The sequence below is a fragment of the Pleurodeles waltl genome, chromosome 5 (assembly GCF_031143425.1).
Source record: "Pleurodeles waltl isolate 20211129_DDA chromosome 5, aPleWal1.hap1.20221129, whole genome shotgun sequence".
NCBI classification, from domain to species: Eukaryota; Metazoa; Chordata; class Amphibia; order Caudata; family Salamandridae; genus Pleurodeles; species Pleurodeles waltl.
In genome coordinates, this window is record NC_090444.1 from 96,984,432 (window position 1) to 97,006,792 (window position 22,361).

At 47.4% G+C, this 22,361-nt stretch overlaps 1 protein-coding gene across 11 annotated transcripts in view; it reads right to left on the reverse strand.

The window, feature by feature from the left end:
* OTOF (otoferlin) overlaps positions 1–22,361 on the reverse strand; it is an 875,032-nt gene that overhangs the window by 407,316 nt on the left and 445,355 nt on the right. For all 11 annotated transcript variants that reach the window (XM_069233684.1, XM_069233683.1, XM_069233685.1 and 8 more), the window contains exon 4: positions 10,029–10,128. In XM_069233684.1, coding sequence (XP_069089785.1) covers positions 10,029–10,128 — 100 coding nt within the window. The remainder of the gene's footprint in view (positions 1–10,028; positions 10,129–22,361) is intronic.

Below are 22,361 nucleotides of genomic sequence, written 5' to 3' on the forward strand. Positions count from 1 at the left end.
TTATATTTTCACTTCCAGAAATATAAATATTTGAAGGCCTCAATCATATTCCTAAATTTGCTTCACCCCACTCTTCATGCGTTTCCTGTGCCAGTCCATCCTCACAGGGCAACTTTTCTGATCTGGCATTAACAGCTTTCAATGGTACCTGTAGACCCTAATGATTAACAAGCATTGGCAAAGCCAATAGGACTTGCCTATACAAGAGCTATTGGCTTGACAGTTTTTGCCTTGTTGTACAACAGTGTGGCTGCTGTTCAGCATGGCTAAACATTAGTGGGGTGGAGTGTCATAGAGTGGAATGGGGGAGTAGTCTTGTAGAGTGATTTGTTGGAGTAGAGTGTTTTAGAGTGGAAGAGGGAAAGTAGAGTTGAGTAGAGGGGAGTAGAGTTGATGTAATCTGGTTGACTGGATTGGAGTACAGTGAGGTGGAATGGATTGGGGTAGAGTTGGGTAGAGTGGGGTTGATGCGAGTAGGTGGACTGAAGGGGGTGGATTGGAGAGGTGTAGACCGAAATAGAGTGAAGTGGATTGGATTGGGGTGGAATGAAGTGGGGTAGATTAGATTAGATTGGGATGGGTGGATTGAACAGGAGTGATAGGGGTGGGGTGAATTGGACTGGGGTAGGGTGGATTGGATTGAAATGGGGTGGTTTAGAGTAGGGTGAATTGGAGTGGGTGGATTAGATCGGACTGGAGTGAGTAGATTAGATTGAACTAGAGTTGGGTGGGCTGCATTGGAGTGTTGTGGGTTGGATTAATTGGATTGGAGTGGGTAGGAGTGGGGTCAGCTGGATGGACTGGATTGGAGTAAGGTGGGGTGGGCTGAACTGGGGTGGGGTGGATTGGATTGGGGTAGAGTGGGTTGGATTGGAGTAGACTGACTGGAGTGGGATGGGTGGATTGGAATGGGGTGGACTTTATTGGAGTGGACTGGACTAAATTGGAGTGGGTGGATTGGATTGGGGTGGGGTGAGGTGGACTGGAGTCAAATGGATTGGAGTGGGGTGGATTAGAATTGGGTGGGATGGATTGGATTGGGGTGAGTTTGATAGGGTGTGGTGGATTGGACTGCTGTGGGTTGGAGTGGGTGGGTTGTTCTGAGGTGGGGTGGATTGGATTGGAGTAGGGTGAATTGGATTGAGTGGGGTGGAGTGGATGGGGTGGACAGGAGTGGGATGGACTGGAGTGGATGGAGTGGAGTGGGATGGAATGGAGTGGGGTGGATTGATTGGAGTAGGGTGGGGTGGAGTGAAGTATAGTGGATTGGATTGGAGATAGGTGGATTATTTTGCGTGGGGTGGTTGGATTGGGGTAGATTAGACTGGGATGAGGTGGAATGGAGTGGGGTGGATTGAAGTGGGGCGGATATGAGTAGTTTGAAGTGGATTGGAGTGAATTTGTGGAGTGGGGTGGACTGGATTTGAGTGAACTGGATTTAAGTGGGGTGGATTGTGGTGGGTTGGACAAGAGAGGAACGGGGTAGAATGAAGTGGGGTGAATTTGATTGGCGTGGGGCGGATTGCATTGGATTGGAGTGGGGTGGATTTTTGGAGCAGGGTGTATTGGAGTGGGGTAGATTGGAGTGGGATGATTTGGATTGTGTGGGTGAATTTGATTGGTGTGGGTGGATTGGACTGGAGTGGGGTGGATTAAAATGGGTTGAGGGGGTGGAATGGATTGAAGTGATGTGGATTAGGATGTACTGGAATGGGGTGGATTAAGGTGAAGTGGATTGAGTGGGATGGATTGGGTTGAGGTTGATTGAAGTGGGATGGCTTGGAGTAGATGGGGTGGATGGATTTGAGTGGGTGGATTGGGTTGGACTGGATTGGAGTAGGCTGGATTGGTGTAGGGTGGATTGGACGGGAGTGGGGTGGATTGAACTGGAGTGGAGAGAATTGGATTGGAGTGGATTGTCGTGGATTGGAGTAGGGTGGATTGAGGTGGAGTGGACTGGGTTAGTGTGAGGTGGATTAGAGTGGAGTGGGGTAGATTGGATTAGGCTGGACTAGATTGGTGTGGGGTGGATTGGAGTGGGGTGGATTGTGGTAGATTGGTGTGGGGTGAAATGGGATTGAGTGGGCCATATAAAAGCAGGCAGATTGTTTTGGTTTGGAGTGGGGCAGATTGCTTTGGATTGGGGTGGGCAGATTTGATTGGGTAAGCCTGGAGTGGGGCATTTTGTTTTGGATTTGAGTGGGGTAGATTGTTTTGGATTGGAGTGGAGCAAATCAGAGTGTGGACTGTGTTCTGGATTGGAGGGGGGCAGATTGTTTTGGATTGGAGTGGGGCAGAATATTTTGGACTGGAGTGGAGCATATTGTTTTGGATTAGAGTGGGTAGATTGTTTTGTATTGGAGTGGGGCAGTTTGGAGTGAGGTAGATTGTTTTAGATTGTAGGGCAGGTTGGAGTGGAACAGATTATTTTACGATTGGAGTGGGGCAGATTGTTTTTGATTAGCGTGGGACAGATTGTAGTGGGTCAGATTGTTTGGGATTGGAGTGGGACAGATTGCTTTGGATTGTAGTGGGCAGACTGTTTTTTGGAGTAGGGTAGATTGTTTTGACTGTAGTGGGGCAGACTGGAGTGGGGCAGATTGGAGTGGAGTGGGTTGGTAGGATTAGAGTGTGGTGGATTGAAACAGATTGGGGTGATTGGTTTCGTTTGGAGTGGGGTGGATTGGATTGGTCTGGGGTCAACTGGATTGAGTGGGTGGAGTGGATTTAGTGGGGTGGATGTGTGCGGGGTGAGGTGGGTTGGATTGAAGTGGGGAAGATTGGATTCGAATGGGGTGGATTGGGGTGTCTTGAACGATTATGTGTTAAAGCATAATTTTGGAAATTCACATAAGAAAGAAAAAATGTTGCCTAGTAATATGTAGAACAAGATAATTATCATCTTTTGAAAACACCGCCCACGAGCAAAAACAAAATAACACACAAGTGCAAAGTGAGGAAAGAAGACTTTAGTAAAAGAAAAGAGTTAAGTATAAAGAATAAAACTTTGCAATTTTGTTTGTATTGCAGGTCACGCTTTTACCAGTCACACGCCTTCTGTTTGCAAGGCCCCAGATGTTAAAAAGATGTACCTCAATCACGTTGAGAGCAGCAGACTGGCACTGATTAAGTTGAATCAATCAGTGCTTGGTTCCTGCTCCACAGAGAGAGGCTGAAAGGATGATAGGCCTGCAGTGACAAATTATGAGGCTTTAAAGAAGAGTGTCAGACATGCCAACAAATGGTAAACATCAGGCCCGGTCCAAGGCCGTTGTCGGTAACGACAGAGACTTGCAAGCGAGATACATGCACTAGCGCATTCTCTTGCAGGCTCAACCCTAAAAATAGTGCTATACACGTGTTGCCACTCACTCCCTCACTCACACAGTCACCTGTTCACTCACTCACTCCCTCATACACATACTAATTCACTCACTCAGTCACTCACTGTCCCACTTGTGCTCATCACTCATCCACTTACCTGCTCTCCCACTCACTAAGTTAATTAGGGAGTCACTCATCCATCCACTCACCTTGTCACTCAGTGACTAAGTCACCCGCTCACTCATTTACTCATTCATCACTTACTCGCATACTCTCCCACTTATTTGCTGCTCATCCACTCACTCAGTACATGGTCAGAAATGTATTGTCATCAAATGATTTAATGAGACAGTAATCGCAGGTATGTTCCTCCTTAAACATTCCGCACTCTTCCATTACAGAAGAAGGTGTCATGAACTTTGAACCTCTAGGGTTATGTCCCACCCTATATGTCCCTGGGGAGAAGGGTGTCCTTCTATAGCACTGGACCCTTCCCCTGTACCCTTCTCCCCCCTCCGAAGCAGTGCTGTGCTGTAACACCTTCTCTGGGCACAGCTTGTCAAACTGGCATCGAGAAAGGGCAGGTGGCCCTAAAAATGCGCCTTTCAGCCCAGAGCGGACCCCCTGCTGCTGTGCCAATGAAGCCCACAAATAACACTTTAGATGTAAGTGCTGGGAGAGGTGGGGGACAGCGGGCCAAGGACACAGCGACTGTTCTCTCTGCTCCTGTGATATCGCCATGGAGACCACACAAAGACACAGAAAGCAGCATATTTAGAACAAATGTACTGGGCTGTGTGACTGAGCCTCCCAAAGCCTTGCCTGCTCGTTCCCAACCTGCTCGGAATCACTTCTGCAAATGTTACTTGCACATAAAGATGGCTGCCCTTGGCACGGGGCTCCTAATGACATGCGTGGAGGGTGACCAAGGCATGGCCCGCTGTCTGGGAAGAAGGCTAAGTGTTCCTGCGGAGCGGCATCGACGTGTGGAAGAACTTCCTCAGGAGCCCCTAAAGTCTGAAATGATTTGCAATGTCATCAGTGATGTCATCAGCGATGTCATTTAACATATCATGAGTGATGTAATATGTGACTTCAGCAGCAGTGCATGGCCGATGCGCGTTACAGTTATCTCAGTGAACTAGAACTGGTGAATTTCAGAGTATTTTGGTTTTAAAACAACAGTTTTTATATTATTAAAAGGACTAACTATAACGAAACTTTAACCTTTGGGTTGTTCAATAAATTTCTAAAGGTTTTTTTAAGGTAAGCTAAATTTTTAGTGCCTTAGCTAAGTATTAACGTTACTTTAACCTTTGTTTTTTTTCAGTGAAAATATTTATACTTCCTTATTTGTCCCTTCTGTTTTCATTGTTATCCTAATCCGGTCACCCCACGTGGTTGTTTTGTGGCGCCCTTCAAGTTGCCCTCTTCACTCCAGTTTTTGAGCGATGACCTCTGAGATGAGCACACGTTTCGTTTGTATTTGTCTTTTTGCAGTCTTTGACAAACAACTTTAGTATTCTCCTGCAGCCAGTGCTGTACACAATAAAAAACAAAAAGCTGAGATAGCTCAGTAGAAAAGCCCACGTCACCCAGGAGCTCACTACAGATAGTTCTTAAAAGCAGAGGAATCTTTACAAAGTATCTTGCATTTTCCGGGAGAGAAGGATATATGTATCTGACTGTTGCTGTAGGTTTCCAAAGGATGGCAACGAAGGACTTCTTGCAGAGTCCTGGACCATCTGTTGTGAGCTTCTGTGTGGAGTGAGCTTCTCTTCCTGAGGCGAACGTCCTCAGCCTTCTCTCTAATGCTGTTAACGGTTATCAGTAGCCGACACTACACGCCTGCACCACGGATGAAGTTGACTGGTGTGTGTACACCTCATTGGAAAGCGGGCGCTATTTGCAACCTAGTTCCCATTTAGGGCCAGATGTAGCAAAGGTTTTTACCCATTCTGTGTCTATGGGAAAAAATGTTCGTACATATGGCCCTTAGTTACATTGGGATTTTGTTCAGCCACTTGATAGTGACAGGATGGGTTTCTTGTCCATTCCAAATCTTTGCTCCAGGTCCCTCCTCTCACACCTTGAGCTTTGCTACTTTATCAAGTTTTTTGATTAGATGGTTTCTCTCCTTCTTCTGTTGACATCTGGGCGCTATATCTTTTTTCTGTATGCATTGCCTATGGCATTTTCCCTTTAGCGGGGGGAGTGCATGGCCCTTCATCTTTCCCCTCCTCGCATCTGGTTGCCCTCTCTCACTTTCCCCTGTTTGTCGTCTTTTGCTGTCTCTCCACCCAGCAGGTCACTGCCCTCCTCTGCCTGCTTCCTCCTTCCTTGTCTTATCCCCAGCCATTCACTTTGCTCCCATTCTTTCTTCCCACCCACTCACTTTTTGTCTCTGTACCCTTAATCTTTGTCTACCCTTTCCCTCTGCTCTCCCACCCAGGCAGACTCTGAAGGCTGTTATTGACATCGTCATTCCTTGTACGATTGCAGTGCAAACACTGACAATTTCCATACCGCCGGAGGCCATTTTAAAACTCTATTTTTCGTATTTATTGTTAAAGTTATACCGTTCTAAGACGGCCACCACATTGGGTCATGTTGCATTTACATGGAATGTGCTACAGTGGGGAAGTTATTGCGATAGTATGCTTTTTTCTACTGTTTACCATTCCAAGATGGCCACCATGATGGGCTATACAGAATGTAGCATGACATGGTGGACATCTTGGGATGGTATAATTATGATAAACAATTTTTTTTAAAAAGGATTCCGAGATGGGTGACTGACAGTATTGGGCTTTACCATACACGCATTGGCAAAGCCAATACTGGGATTGGCAGAGTGAGACTGACTGGCTTGCAATACTTGTTTTTGTAGATATCTTAAAACATGGACCACATGAAACGTGATTTTGGACCCACTGTGGTTTCTACATAAATATGTAATACTTGCTGATGCTAAATCAGCCACCATTGATTGCATAATTAGCAGATTTCAACCAAAAAGTTTGGAGCCCAAGCAGATTAAAAGTTACCAAGAGATCTGTATTTATAATTCAAGTTGGCACCTGACTCTTCACACCAGTTAAATGGCCATCTCCAGCACTCACGTTTTAAGGGTGGCTGCAAGTGTTGGGTACTGAAACCGGTTCTTGGGGACCAGGGCATATTTTTCATCATCAGACTTTGAGCAAGAGAGAGAAAAGCAGGTAAAGCCGGAAGAAGGAGGCAGGAAAGCAATAGCAAAAGGAGAAAATAAAGAGGGCAGAGATCTTGCAAGAGTACGATAAGGAGACAAGAAGTGCGGGGTGATGGAAGAAAGATGCACGCGACAAAATCAGGACTAAACAGCTTTAGTCTTCACTGATCCCCACATTCGGCAGCGCCCACAGTGGGCTACTAATCAAAACCTGGGCCCATGAAGTCATATTGTTTGCGAGCCAAGTGCTCCTCGCCTCTCGTGAATCTGTGCAGGTAGGTTGGTGTGCCGCTGAATGCAACATCGTAGGGTCTTTAAGGCACTACTTTAGTCTGGGAGACACACAGGACAGTGCTCTTGTGCTTTCACTCAAGACAACAGCATCACTTGTTGGTGATAACGGTAGATGCTGAGTGTGTGTACCAGCTTCCTGTGCTATGAAAACACTCTAGTTTAGAAAACATTGGATCCACTCTGTGTCAGTGTCTATGAGTGTTCACATACCATAATATTAAGATAATAATGTCACAGATTGTGCCATGCCACCTGCTGTCTCTTGCCAGATGGTTAAGTCAACCTTGTTGCATGACTGGCTCCTGCCTGGTGACATAATGCCAACAGCCGTGAGAAGACACACTAGTCCACAAGGGAAATCAGTGCTTTACACTTCTGTGCTGTCTTTCATGGCAGCACTGTGGACTGACTGGGGTGAGTGAGGACAAGGGATGTGGGTGGTAACAGGTGAAAGGAAAGATTGTTCCAGAGATTGCTGCTTCACTGTGAAAACACCTGTCTTCCCTTTGGAGACGGAGGGGTTGGGTCTGTGGAAGGTAGATGTACAGATGGACTTGCTGGTCGTGTTAAATAAATGGCTAGGCTTTGATTTTAGGGGGGTGGATGGTGGGGGGACATCAATTGTTAATACTCCATGGGTCACGTTGATTTTTCTGCCTTTACCATCCCACTTGCAAAGCTGCCAAGGGGCTCCTTAATAGCCAATAACATTTCTGGGGCTTGCAATTTAGCTTTTCTCCCACATACATGCCCTATTCAAAATCCCAGCATGCTAGATGCTGTAAACTCATGTCCAGGTGGTTGAAGGTGGCACGCATGACGCAGAGCGGAATAATAGTTGTGCGCATGTCTGTATGAGAAGAGGAACTAGGGGGCCAGGGTGTTAGCCTCTCTCTCTCGCTGGTCTGGCTCCACCCATAAAAGTGAATTTGTGCACATCAGAACCTCAGAGGGGCTGAGCGGACCAGCTGCTGCCTTACACCGCACCACCCATAGCAGCCATGTGGACTGAAGGTAGAGCCCTTGTAGGTGGACAGCAGGTGTGGGGGCAGAAAGAGAGACCCTGCACTGTCACCGATTAAGACCTTGGCGCTACAAACTTGACATAAGAGTCATAAACCTGAAATGGGTCTCTCCACACACATGACCCAACACCTCTAAAAGTGAACATTAGCACACTTGCCATTGGCAATGCCTCTGATAAAGAAAATGTGCATTTGTTGCTTTCACAGAACTCAAGGTTTCCCACCCTTATCACTAGCTCTGGGGATGGGTAGGGTAGCCCTTGGTAGTGAATCACAGTACACTGCCCACTTACTGCCAACACAGGGAGCAGCTCATTTCTGTCCTCTGTGCACCCCACAAGGGTGGGATGGAGGACACATATAGCCTTGGTGCTCAATGTGGCATCCGGCCTGACCATCCTGCCAGTAGGACACCACCACGAACGGTCCTGCTTCTTATGTACTGACACTGGACTAACAAAGTCCCTCCCTCAAGAGATGCTGTCTGCCCCCTGCTACCCACACTTGGCATAGAAGGGCAGAGGCCAGTGGCATAACAAAACGTGCAAGATACGCTGGAAGGGCCCCCCATGCTTACATCAGTAGGGGCTGAGGGCCCCCCTCCAATATAGGTAAGCCACCCCCCCCCCACACACACACACCGAGGGGGCTGCAGGGGCCTAGAAGGGCTTCCCAATGACCAGCCCTTTTGAGTGCCGAGTCCTTCTTTAGAGCTTTGCTCTTAACTCAACCAAGTGCTAGACGTGTTCAAACACTCCAGGGCACACGTGTGCAGCCAATCACACAACAGGAGCCATTGCCTCTCACCCCATGTATGTTACATTACCACTGCTCGCATTCTCCATCCTTCCTGGAAGAGCTGCGAAGTCAGCGATGGACCATGGCCTCCGAGGACTTGGCTTGCCTTGTGCTCAGTTGTGCAGAACACCTGACTCCCCGCATGCACACACACGCATATATGTGGGACCACCCTTTTCTGGTACAGATGTACCATGATTAAAGCTTCAACAAAGGAGGTCGACCACCCCCTCAGAATCAGAGACTGTTCCAGCTAGCCTGCTCCCCCAAGAGTATTTTGTATTTGTGGCTTCACCTGTGTGGCTGGGTAGACACCATCTACTCCCTGTGCTTTAGCGTCACCCCCAGATACACGCCTGACTCTGTCCTTTGTGAGTTGTGCCCTATATTAGTGAGTCCCCATTGACACGTATTTAACAGATTGCCGTGAGAAGAAGGGGAAGGAAAACCTTGTGGAAGAAACATTGTCTCATCCATTTGCAGGATGAGTCCAAGTATTGTGCGTAACTCTCTGCTGTTTTGTGGGTTCTGTGTTTCTGCCCCCGCCCTAGAAACTGGGGCAAGGATCTACAAAGATTTTGCGTCAGGTTTGCATTACTTTTTTAATGCAGACCCAACGCAAACTCTCAGCGTCGCAAATTGTGATTTGCGTTGGTTTGCGGCCAAAAATAATGGAACATAGTGCAGTGCACTGCCTTGCTTTACTTTGCATTAAGGACACGTTACATGGGTGGTGCATGGGAGTTTCCATGCATTCACCCATGCACTTTGCAGCAAATTCATACCTACAAAGAAATTCTGTGCCTCCCTGAGGCTGGCAGAATGAGGATAAATATTTGTATTTTTCCTGTTTTTTCCCCACTTTGCTTGTGTACTGTATTGCCTTATCACATAGTTTGTATGCAGGAAGGGACACATTCCTGTACAAAAACTATACTGACCACAAAGCACACGCCCCTGCACAGCACACAATGGTGCCTCTGCTGAACGCATGGTGGACGCATCACTGCTGAAACTATGCCAGCACAAGGAGAGAGCAGACCTGCACCACTTCTTTGTAAATATGACACAATTTTGCTCTCACCAGTTTACGCAGTGCAGTAGTTTTGCTTGCTGCCCTGTGTTGCGTCAACTCTTTGTAAATCTGGGCCTGATGTTCCATGACGTGCTGACCTTGCAAACTGTACCCTGTTTGTCTGTATATCCTTGTCTTGCTAACAATGTATATGCATTAATTTCAATCCACAGATTGCATGATGGCCAAAAGGCTTGGAATAAAATTACAAATGGTTGTAATGGCTTCTGATGAGAGGGCAACCATATGAGTCACCTTACCTCGGTTTACTCAGTATTGACCACAGCAATGGAAATCTTACCCGAATGGCTGAGTTGTTGTCGTCTATCAGCGTGTCTGACACCTCCAGCTGGGCCTCCTCCACCACTTTCTGCAGCACCATTCGGAAGGTCCCAATGAGCCTGTGAAAGCAAGAGGGGGTACCATGAGCAGCTGCACTGATGGAGAAGGTGCATAAACAGAGGCCAGTGAAAGGGTTCCCAATAGCCTTAGCCCTGCAATGGGGCTACAAGTGCTGTTTGTGGTGTGACATCACTGCTGATAGTGTCCTAGGTGATCACCCCTTCTGCCTCACCCCAAAACCAGACTCATACAGCCCTGATGGAGCAGCAGCTTTGTAGACCTCTACAACAAAAAGTGCAACCAATGACCAATCTGTAAAGACCCGCGGGCATGTACAAACTTGGGCCCTGATTTATACTGTATTGTATTGTATTTTGTAAGTTTACGCCACTTCTACGTGAAAACATGGCGCTAATGCGGCACAAAAAAGTATAAATCAGGGCCTTGGTACTCAAGAACTGCAGGGGACTGGCAACCAGCCGAAATCCTGCTTCCTATCAATATCATTGCTCCAAAAGCCATTGTAATCTTGGGAGGTGTGGGTGATAGGGTCTTTCTTGCATTGTCCGTTCTTGAACCGTACAGGAGGTCGGAACTTGAAGATGGCCTTCAGTGGGGTTAGGGAGAAATCCTGGAGTACTGGGAGATGGGCATTGCTTGTCTTGGAAAGTATGAGGGTGAGTGCTTGCACTGTAGAGTGGATAATGCTGGTTAGGGGGGACAATTTGATTAGACTCAGGGGTCATAGGTGGTACCAGGCCTGTGGGCATTCCTGCAGCACATGAGCTCTAAATGAGAAGTAGGGATGGATAGAGATACTAAGTGGATGGTGTTGTTCGGAGGGTGGAGGAAAGGCCTTCTAGGTGTACATTCTTGGGCATCTTTCTATTTGCAACAGGAGTTAGACACTCACGCCCAGATTTATAGAACCTTTGTGTTGGACAATGGAAAGACTTCAGTAATATTTACAAAGCCACACAAGGGGTGATTTCTACTGCCTTGCGTGGCTTTGTACAGAAATGTAATGAAACGCAACTGCTTGCGCTGCATTATGTTACATTTCAATCTGGTAAGCGCTCCATGGGTGGAGCATGGGCGTTCCCATGGATTCATCAAAGGATTTTGGCTCATTCCAGATTTAATAAAGCTAGAATACCTGGGAAGGCGGCAAAATGCTGTGCCATCCCCAGGAAGTCGTAACGAGGAGAAATATCTGTGTTTCTCCTTTTTATGTTCTCTATCCATGTGTGCTGCATTATGCAGCACAAACAGGGAGAGGAATATGCCACTATGGATTATTTTGTGTCCATTCCTGCAAAAAACCACCCTGCTTATAGTGCAGGTCCCCTTGCACTGGCGTTGGCACACAGTTCACCAATGCAAGGAGAGAGCAGAAATGCTCCATCTCTTTGTAAATAAGGAGCTTTTCTGAGCTCTCCCTTTCATGCAACACAGCGCAGCAACTTTGCTTGAAAGATTAAGAAATATGCCCCTCAGAGGTTGGTACATGGCACATATTCCACACAGGGAACCCTTCTATGTACTGTTCAGCAACAATGTCCTCAAAGTCTTTGCAATCATTGACTGAATTCCTGTTTAATCCTGACCTCCTGCTCTTTCATTGGCTGTACAGTGAACTGACGTAACAAAACTGAGGGTCAACTGCAGCTGAAAGTTCTTACTTTTTTTTAAATTGTGTGTTTTTGAGTAACACTGCTGCAATCAAGAATTACATACATAACATAACTTGTATTTGTATAGTAAAAGCTCAGTTCCAAGAGATCATGTGATGATATATGATAGATGTTTCTTTTTATCAACCTTGATGGTATTCATTTTATCAACCTTGGGAGGATGAAAGGCAGAATGAATCTGCTGGTATTCAAACATGCGACCGTAGGGTCTAACACAGATCACCACAACGTATGCATCTGTACACTGCGCCGCTAGACGAATGGGCCCACCTCACAAAGTGAAAATTGTCCCAGATTATCACAACTTTCTGAAACTACTGAAAACATGATTAGTTAGCTTGTGTCTAAAACAATAGTTCACTCGGGAGGATAGTTCCCAGATGTAGGCTGTCTATGGCAGGCCCGTTAGAAGGGGAAGCTGGCAGGGACATTTGACTCCAGCACCCCTCTTTTCAGGGCCCTCCTGCTGCCGCTGCTAAATCTACTTGGCCTACTTTTGTCATATCTTCTCACTAAGGCATTTACCCTTGGGTGCCACTAGGTCCTGCCATAAAACCAAAGAAGGGCCCCGCATCACGTTTGTGACCTGAGCCCCACAAAATCTTCTGACAAACCTGGTCTGTGAGTATTTAGGGTGGCCTCTGTTGAAGTTTTAAATCATGTGTAAAGAAGAAAATGTTCATGATGTATGATGATTTTGGACAGCAGTCTGATGCATCTTTTCTCTGGTTCGTTATAAAAAAAGTCAAAATAAATAAACACATTAAACACATTTAAAAAAAATACAAAACACTATTGAAATAGATAAAGAACTAACAGTGGTACTAACCCATATTAGAAGAAGGTCAGGAATAGTGATGCATTACTGTGCTCCTAAAACTTATAATATGTCGTGGGCATTTGCAATTGTAGGAAGCGTGGATAGCATGGTATTCCAACGTTGACCCTATGGAGAGTTACTGGGGTAAAGATGGTTTTGATACCCGTTCCCTGAAGTAATTTCCTTTGTTGACTGATTTCTCTTCTAGAGGTTCCACCTGGTTTATGTAGGGGCGGAGTGGCCTGATACAGAATGGAAACACCAAGGCCCATATTTATTAAAAGATCACGTCGCCTTAACGTCATTTTGTTTTGCGTTAAAGCGGGGCTAACTCAACTCCATATTTATATTTTGACGCTAGACCCGTCTAGCGTCAAAATATGAGTTAGCGCCATTTTTAGGAAGCACCAACCCACCTTGCATCTCATTGCGACAATGAGATGCAAGGTAAGCGTTCCCTTCCTAAAAATGACGCTAGCCCCCCAGCGCCATATTTACCTTCTTATGCTAAAACAACGCACACTAAGGAAGCGGACCTATAGAATGACGCTTAGGCGATTAGCGTCAAAATGTAACGCCTGGTCAGACCAGGCGTTAAAGTGCTGGTAGGTCTATTTCCATGGGGAAGCACCATGGAATGGGCACATAGATGCCCCTCTCAACCCCCAGCATCACCACCACCACCCACAGCACAGGGACACCACTGGAGGAGGGAGCCCATCCGACATAAGTTGATGTGTGTAACTGTTGTGTGCCACTGGGTACCCCTTATATGGGGCCCCCTGGCTGGCACTGGGTCTGTTGGGGTTGTCCTGGGGACCCTGGTCCCCTTTGGTGGGCATTGGGGTTTTGGTAATGACTCCTGGCTATAATAAGACAGGAGTAAATTTTGGGCTGCTTGTGCATCAAAAAATTATGCTAGGCTGACTAGTGGCAGATATTTTGCCGCTAATCAGCCTACCGTCATTTTTGACCCACTAGCGCCATTTCCCCTAATGCCATCCATCACTGCTCAGCGCCTTTTTTTGAGACGGTAACCATTATTTAGCATCATCGTGCATCTTTTTTTAAATATGGCACATGGATGGCGTTAGCTCGCGTTAAAAAAAATGACACATAACTGCGCTAATGCAGTTGTGCGTCATTTTTCATAAATATGGGCCTTCGAGTGTGCTATTACCCCAGTGATTGAAATCGAGATTCTGTTGGTATCTCCGGCTAAATCGAGATTTCCTGCAAACTCAGAGGAGAGTCCACAGATATTTACAAGGAGGAACATTCAAAGGGTTACTGTACGTAGGTCATTTCTCCAACCATAAGGAACGGAGATGTGAAAGTATTCCTATGACTTTGTGTGAGAGAACAACTGGAGCTGATTAAATAAGATATAAGTGAAAAACAGGTAAAAGCATAAAGTACTCTGGTGGGGTGCGCCCTCTGAATATGGGGGACAGAGGGCCATTTGTATGAAGCATTATTACCGTCGCAAATGGCCCGATTTCCAACAACTGACATACACCTAAAACAAGCCAGGACTACTGGCTTTGGGAATGATTGTTAGCTTTTTAAGGTGAGCGAGTGACGTCAATGAGCACCCTCTTGTCACCCTCTCCTGAATGCGCTTCCTCTCATCTCCTTTACTTCACCGCCACTAAACACACGGCGCACCCACTCACCTGTAAGCTGTGCGTTTTCTTTTACTTTCATCTTGACAATATTTTGATAGCTGTGTACCCCTTCACACACAGTTGCACAGAATCACATTGCTCCATGTGCTCTGCAGAGAGGCCAAAGACTGGATGACCACATGTTCTGAACATCTATCTGACCCCCTGAGGGCACTGCCAGTGCTTCATTTGTGAAACAAATAATTGCCAGGGTCCTTGTCAGGAGGCCTCTGCACCTTGCTCTACCCACTGCCCCGCCAGCGCTGCCAGTGACAGCAGCAACACAACTACTAATGATCCCACTCCCACAAGTGTGACAATGCAGACAGTTCCAGGCTCCCCAACGCTAAAGGGCTGTTGTTCTGCTGATTTTTAAATTAAACGGACATTGCCACCATGTGGCAGACTGTCATAACTGCTGGTGCTGACAATTAAGTACTGGTGCTGAGTACTGGAAACCACCGGCTCAAATTAAGCACTGGGTACTCTGAGAAACTCCCACAGCCATCTAGAGATGGCTTAGGTCAAAGTATGGACTGTACAAGAGTAATACGCTGCACACAAAAAACCATGGAAACACACAATCTTGGAAATAGCTTATTTAGTCGTGCATCTCTTAAGAGTTTTAAACATGTGAAATATAACCAGGCACTAAAACGCTTACATGGATTACCTTAAGGTTTTTTTTACGTTGATTGTTTAGAAATCAATAAGTATATTTGCCAGTGAAGTTAAGGACATGAATAAAGGACCGGATCGAGACCTGTTTCAATGTTTGTTTTTAATTGCTACTGGTTTGAGCCCCAGAGGGACCCGGCCCACTTAAAGTCCTGGATGTTAGTACAGACGCACTGTGAGTTAACAACCGTGTGTCCTTCCTCCCCTTCTGCCTCCCTCTGTGTCATGCTCCCTCACTCTCCTGCCTCCTTCACTTTCCCAGACTCCTTCCCTCTCCTACCTCCCTCACTCACTCACCTGCCTTCTCACTCACCACCTCCCTCACTCCCCTGCCCTCTTACTCACCACCTCCCTCACTCCCCTGCCTCCCTCCCTCACTCACCTGCCCTCTCACTCACCATCTCCCTCACTCCCCTGCTTCCTTCACTCACCTGCCCTCTCACTCACCACCTCCCTCACTCCCCTGCCTCCCTCACTCACCTGCCCTCTCACTCACCACCTCCCTCACTCCCATGCCTCCCTCATTCACCTGCCCTCTCACTCACCACTTCCCTCACCCCCCTGCTTCCCTCACTCACCTGCCCCTCTCACTCACCACTTTCCTCACTCCCCTGCCTCCCTCACTCACCTGCCCCTCTCACTCACCACTTCCCTCACTCCTCTGCCTCCCTCACTCACCTGCCCCTCTCACTCACCTGCCTCCTTGCCTCCCTCACTCTCTTGCCTCCCTCACTCACTTGCACCCCCACTCTGCTTTCTCTCTCACTCTCCTGCCCCTCAGTCTTCTACCTCCGTCACTCTCCCCCTCACTTTTCTGACTCCCTAACTCTTTTGAGTACCTTACTCACCTGCTTCCCTCACTCTCCTTCCTCCCTCACTCTCCTAACTCTGTCAATCTCCCACCTCCTTCACTCACCTGTATCCCTCACTCTCTTACCTCTGTCTCTCTCTCTCGGCTCTCACTCACCTGCCTCCCTCACTCTCCTGCATCCCTCACTCACCAGCCTCCCTCAATTCCTAACTCTGTCACTCTCCCTGTCTCCCTCAATCACCTGCCTCCCTCAATTTCACTGCCTCTCTCTCTCCTTCCTGCCGCCCTCACTCACCTGCCTCCCTCACTATCACTGTTTCTCTCTCTTTCCTGCCTCCTTCACTCACCTGCCTCCCTCACTCTCCTTTCTCCTTCACTCACCTGCGTTCCCAGTGCCTAACTCTCTCACTCTCTTGTCTCCCTCACTCACCTGCCTCCCTCAATCTCACTGCCTCTCTCTTTTTCCTGCTGCCCTCACTCACCTGCCTTCCCCTGCCTCCCTCACTCTTTTGCCTCCCTCAATTCCTGTCACTCTCCTCACCTCCCTCACTAACAAGCCTCCCTCCCTCTCTCTGCCTCTCTCAATTTCCTGTCCCCAAACTCACTTGAGTACCTCAGTCTCCCTGCCTCCCTCACTCACCTGCTTTCCTTATTCACCTGTCTCCCTCACTCATCTGCCTCCCTCACTCTCATGCTTCTCTCAGTCTCTCTGTCTCCTCACTCACCTGCCTCCCTCACTCTCATGCCTCCCTCAGTCTCCGTGTCTCCCTCACTCTCCTGCCCCCCTCACTCCCTCCCTTCCTTGGCCTCTCTCACCTCAGAGTTGCAGACATCATGTCTCGTACATTCTGTGATGCACACAATGTTATAAAAATAAACAATCGTGACCAATTAGCAGCGAGGAGGAACACACCTCCTTGGTGTACCGGCGGGAGGGGGGTGGGGGGTGGGGTTGGCAGCAGCCTGCGGCTGGAGAATGAATGCTCCCGCTCCCGCGCGGTGACCATCCATGAGCCCGGGCCCTATCTCTCTCCCTCCATCTGCACCATCTTTAACTTGTCCCTCTGGGCCTCCCTCCGTCATCGGTACCAGTGTCCGGCCTTTCCCCAGACCCTGCAGCTTCTCTGCACCTACAGCCCGGGCCCTATCTCCCTCCCTCCATCTGCACCATCTTTAACTTGTCCCTCTGGGCCTCCCTCCGTCATGGGTACCAGTGTCCGGCCTTTCCCCAGACCCTGCAGCTTCTCTGCACCTACAGCCCGGGCCCTATCTCTCTCCCTCCATCTGCACCATCTTTAACGTGTCCCTCTGGGCCTCCCTCCGTCATGGGTACCAGTGTCCGGCCTTTCCCAAGACCCTGCAGCTTCTCTGCACCTACAGCCCGGGCCCTATCTCTCTCCCTCCATCTGCACCATCTTTAACGTGTCCCTCTGGGCCTCCCTCCATCATGGGTACCAGTGTCCGGCCTTTCCCCAGACCCTGCAGCTTCTCTGCACCTACAGCCCGGGCCCTATCTCTCTCCCTCCATCTGCACCATCTTTAACCTGACCCTCTGGGACTCCCTCCGTCATGGGTACCAGTGTCCGGCCTTTCCCCAGACCCTGCAGCTTCTCTGCACCTACAGCCCCGGCCCTATCTCTCTCCCTCCATCTGCACCATATTTACCTTGTCTCTCTGGGCCTCCCTCCATTTTGGGTACCAGTGTCAGGCCCTCCCCCAGATCCTGCAGCTTCTCTGCTCCTGTCTCTCTGCCTCCATCTGCCTCACCTTTAGCTTGTCCCGCGAGCCTCCCTCTCAGTCTCAGCCAATGTGATGCTTTGTACTTCTGTCGCATCTGGTGGGCTCCAGCATCACTGCGTACAGGGGCTTCAGGACTGCGAAGGCGGGCTGTGCTGAGGCTTCAGATGCACAAAGGACCGGGGGTCTATCAGGAAGAGTCTACCATCTCCACAATACCCGGGGCTGTATCACTCCTGCGGGGCATTTTCATTGTTTTGCCGGATGCACCTTTTTTACAAGGTGAATGCGCAGTATTAGCATGAATGCGCTGCCCCCAGGGCAGCTGAGAACTCGCGCTGCTCAAGGGGAAGCACATTCATGTACAAAATGGAGCGGCTGCTTTAAACCCGCTTTAAAGCCGCTCCGTCTTTCACTGTGCAGGCCAAAACCTGCCCGCACATTTAAGGGGGATTAAAGGTCCCCTTGCAGGTGGGTACAGTGAGTGACTACAGTCGCCTACAAGATGATGTCTGGGGGTTAATGGAACCCCCTCCTCCCTCCATACGGCTGCCATCAGGGGTCGCACTGACAGTGCGCCACCTAAAAAGGTGGCCCATTGTCAGTGCGCCTCCTGACAGCTTTTTTTGCCTCTGCGCCCGCATCTATACTACGGCACAGGTGTAGAGGCAAAGGGATTCCCTCATTTGCATGAGGCCACACCCCCATGCACATGAAGAAGCATCTGGAGCTACATGTGGGCCAGCGCCAGCGGTATTACACAATGGGCCGCACAAGCATCAGCGGCTCCTTCTGTAATGCCAAAGTGCCCCAAGGGCACGCAAAGTGGGCACACATGCCCGTTGAGCCCCTGGGGCATTTCTATAATATGGCCCCTGGCCCTCGAATATAGGCTCTAGCAATGCGAAACATTGCATTTTCTCTCACTTAGTAGTCCTACCAACCCGCATTCCTCTCCCCTTCCACTGCCCCTTAGCCCCCCCTCATGCACCCGGCTTCTTGTATAATGCATTTTAACATTATATGCCAGCCTGATTGTACAGACATGTGAAACTCACCCCCCCCCCCCAATCTTACTGACCAATCTACATCCCTGTGCCAGTGTCCCCCACACACCAGGACACGGGGTACACGGTCCACGACAGAAGGGTGACCCCCCAGGTCTCTCTGACTTCATAGAGAAGCTCGTCTGGGCAGTCAAGACCTAGCTGAGAGGAGGTGCAGTACCATGTGGAGACCAGCTAAAGTGTAAGTCAAGCCTCACAGCTGCAAAAAGGATGGAGTGTCCAGGTGCAGCTGTTATTTTTGAAAAAAAAAAAAGCCCAGTTGATGAATAAGAGCCTAGATATGCGAGTATATGTGCAGTAAAAGCAAGAACCTAACAGCAGAAATTATACTGTTCAATAAACCAATAAAACATCACGAAATAAATAAAACTGCAACACTGGACTCCAGCAGTGAGCACAACATATTCAGTCCACAATCACTCTCTGATTGCAATCAGTGTTCCATCATATTTATTATTGGGATGTGGAGTTTTGTGGTCCCCTCTCCTGATAGACAGTTCACAGTCACTACATGATCTCTAGAACATGGCAATAAATACAGAATATACGTGTAAACCTGTGAGAATGAACAGCAGATCCTAGCAGGGTAGACCTCAGTATCTCAGTGCTCACCAGACAGTGATGGGGCCAAGAGATCTGCTTTGTCTTCTAGTTCAGGAGCCTGAGGCTTGGGTATCTAGGGCACAGGCCCAGGGGCACCGAGTGCAGAGGAGACAGAGGTGGGTCCTGAAACAGCAGGCGGGTCCCCACTCTTGTGGGGGGTAAAGTGTGGGTCCACAGGCGCAGAGGGAGGCGGAAAAAACAAAGTCAGCAAAACAGCAGGTCAGAGGGCAAAAAGAGAGGGGGAATCCACGCCAAGGAAGCCAGGTCTAACAGTAATATAAATAACAACAATAATAACTATCGTTATTAGCATCACCAGTATATTATTTCAATATTATTATTATTATTATTTCGTTATCATTATTATTGTTGTTATTATTGTTGTTGTTGTTATTGTTGTTGCTATTATTGCAATTTTTGCTGCTGTTAATGAATTTGTTGTTAGTATTGCTGTTATTATTATTGTTATTCTTATTGTTATTTTTGTTGTTATTCATATTGTTGTTATTGTTGTTATTGTTATTGTTGGTATTAGTATTGTTGTTATTATTATTATTGATGTTAGTATTATTGTTATTATTATTGTAATTTTTGTTGCTGTTACTATTATTGTTATTATTGTTGTTATTATTATTATTATTGTTGTTGTTATTGCTGTTATCATTATGTATTGTTGTTATTGTTCTTAGTATTGTTATTTTTGTTGTTATTGTTATTATTGTTAATATTCTTAGTATTGTTAATGTTGTTATTATTATTATTATTATTATTATTATCATTATTGTTTTTGTTGTTGTTAGCCTATCCTAGAATTAGATCTCTACACACCCATCAGTGTCAGTTTGCACTTTTAATTTTAGGTCCCATTCTTTGGCTCGGTAAACTTGGGGTACAGTGCGGCAGACCCCGCAGAGCAGGGAAGCCCCCGCTAGTGTGTGTCATGCTTCCCTGTTGTTCGTGAAGGACGAAGCATCCCTGACTCCTGTCCCTCTGCGGGGAGGTCTGAAAGTCTGCACTGAGCGATGCTCTCTCTTTTGCTGGTCAGTGGTTGGGGTTCATGGAAGGAGGGCTCGCCCAGCCATAGAGGTTCCAAGGAGCGCCAGACTGGGAACCCAAATCAGTCCTGGCAATTTTGCCGGACCACGTTCCATGGGGTGCAAGTGTGAAGCACTGCTGCTCTGCTGCTTTTGTTACTGAAGACCGATATTGGTCCACCACTGCAAAACCGGCCCCCAGTAACGAAACCAGCCCCCACCACTGCAAAACTGTCCCCCATCCTTTCAGCCTCCCAGGAAAGCACCCAATGACCGCTCCGGCTAATCCAGCCCTGGTTCCAAGTCCAATGTCTTCCCCTGATCCGCCAATAAAGACACCTCTCGTCCTGACGTGGATGTGTTCAATGACGGCGGGGTCAACCTGCGCCCGCTGGAGAGGAGGCGCTTAAAACACACATTTTGCACTTTTCTTTTGGAGTATGGTGTGTCCGAACAAATTAGGGAACAGCTCAAAGGGCGGATGTTGTAGGCTGTAGTCAGTTTATTTTGGATGGGTCTAGCTCCAAGTGGAAGGCTTTTCCCCCCACCCAAAAGGCCACAAGGCCACCTTCGTGGGAACTAAACACTACATTGGACCATTCTGATAAGAACAGTTATCCACAATGAGGTTTGCATTTGCCTTCAAAGCTCCAACCATGTGCTCTTTTATTGCCTTACCACTGCTGAAGGGAGAATCCCTACATCACCTGATGGTGAACTTAATGTCTCTGTGCGTCTGTGTCTGAGTCTGCCCCCCCGCCATAGCAACTATAGCGCTCGTGTACGAGGGGTGGAGGGATAGGGCTATAGGACAAAGTGCATTAAAAAAAAGTATGGGGACTATCATGCTGCATGCATTGGTGAGTGTAGGGGCGGGGTCAAAGGTGTGGTTTACATAATCAAAATATTCCCTTTTTTCAGTCTTTCTCCTTTAAGTAACTCTATATAAGATAATGCACACCTTAAATAAAAAATAACACAAGTTAATCAGCGGAAAATGCACTATCGTACTCATACTTTATGCAATTTCTATTAGTTAATGCACTGCAGAGGTCTGTGTCTGTAAACAGAGGGCCACAGAGCTGAATTTGAGTTGGTGCCCTGAAGAATTGTGACTTGTGTATTTTTAGAGCAACAAAGTCCCAGCCTGTGACAGCCTGTAAAAGCACAGACAAGAGAAGGTAACTTCTGCGCACAAACAGCAGACTAAGGGCCAGATGTACAAAGCATTTTGCGACCGGAAACATTATTTTTCCTATGCACAAAAGGCAAAATGTCACTCTGTAACTTATTACTGAATCGCATTGTGCTTTTGCGATTCGGTATTAGGAAGGAACGTGTTTAGGGCGTCCCTTCCTCACTCCAAACAGCACTGGCATGCATGGATGTTTTGCGACTCGAATGTGGTCGCAAAACATTCATATTTTACCGACTTTGTAAAGGAGGCGGTAACCCATTCGCAAACGGGAAGGGGTCCCACGGACCACTGGCTACTCTTAAAAAATGAAAAGAAAACATTTCTTTTTTTTTTTAAATACATTCCATTTTCCTGTAAGGAAAACAGGATGCATTACAAAAATAAAAACTGCTTTACTGAAAAAGCCATCCCAGACATGGTGGTCTGCTGACCCCAGCAAGCCACCATCCCTGTGATTGTAGCCACTCACAATGGGTCACAAGTTGCGATCGGCCTCATGATTATTGATGAGGCAGGTCCATTTGCGACCCAGTGCGAATCGCTAAATGTGTCTGAGACACATTAGTACATCACAGTTTGCGACTTCCTAGTTGCGAATTGCAAAAATTTGCAATTAGGAAATCGCAAACGGGTATCTATGTACATCTGGCCCTTAGTAACCTAAAATGAGGAGCTACATCCCGGATTCTACACCAGGTCCAAGGTGTGTGATCCTGACCAAACAAATTCATGCACTTCACTTCTTTGCCTTAAACTACAAACTTTGAGATCCCAGGCATGCCAATCAGCCCAGAGTTTGCCCCACAAAGGAAAATACTTCCTGTCCAAATAGTTTAATAAAATATAAAGTTGTGCCATATATGATAATATATAAGATAATATTATAGACCATTTACACAGTTATATAGTACATATACAGAAATGTAACCTTCTTCTTCAAACATAGTACACTTTCAGCCTTTCTAAATGTATGCTTGGAAACA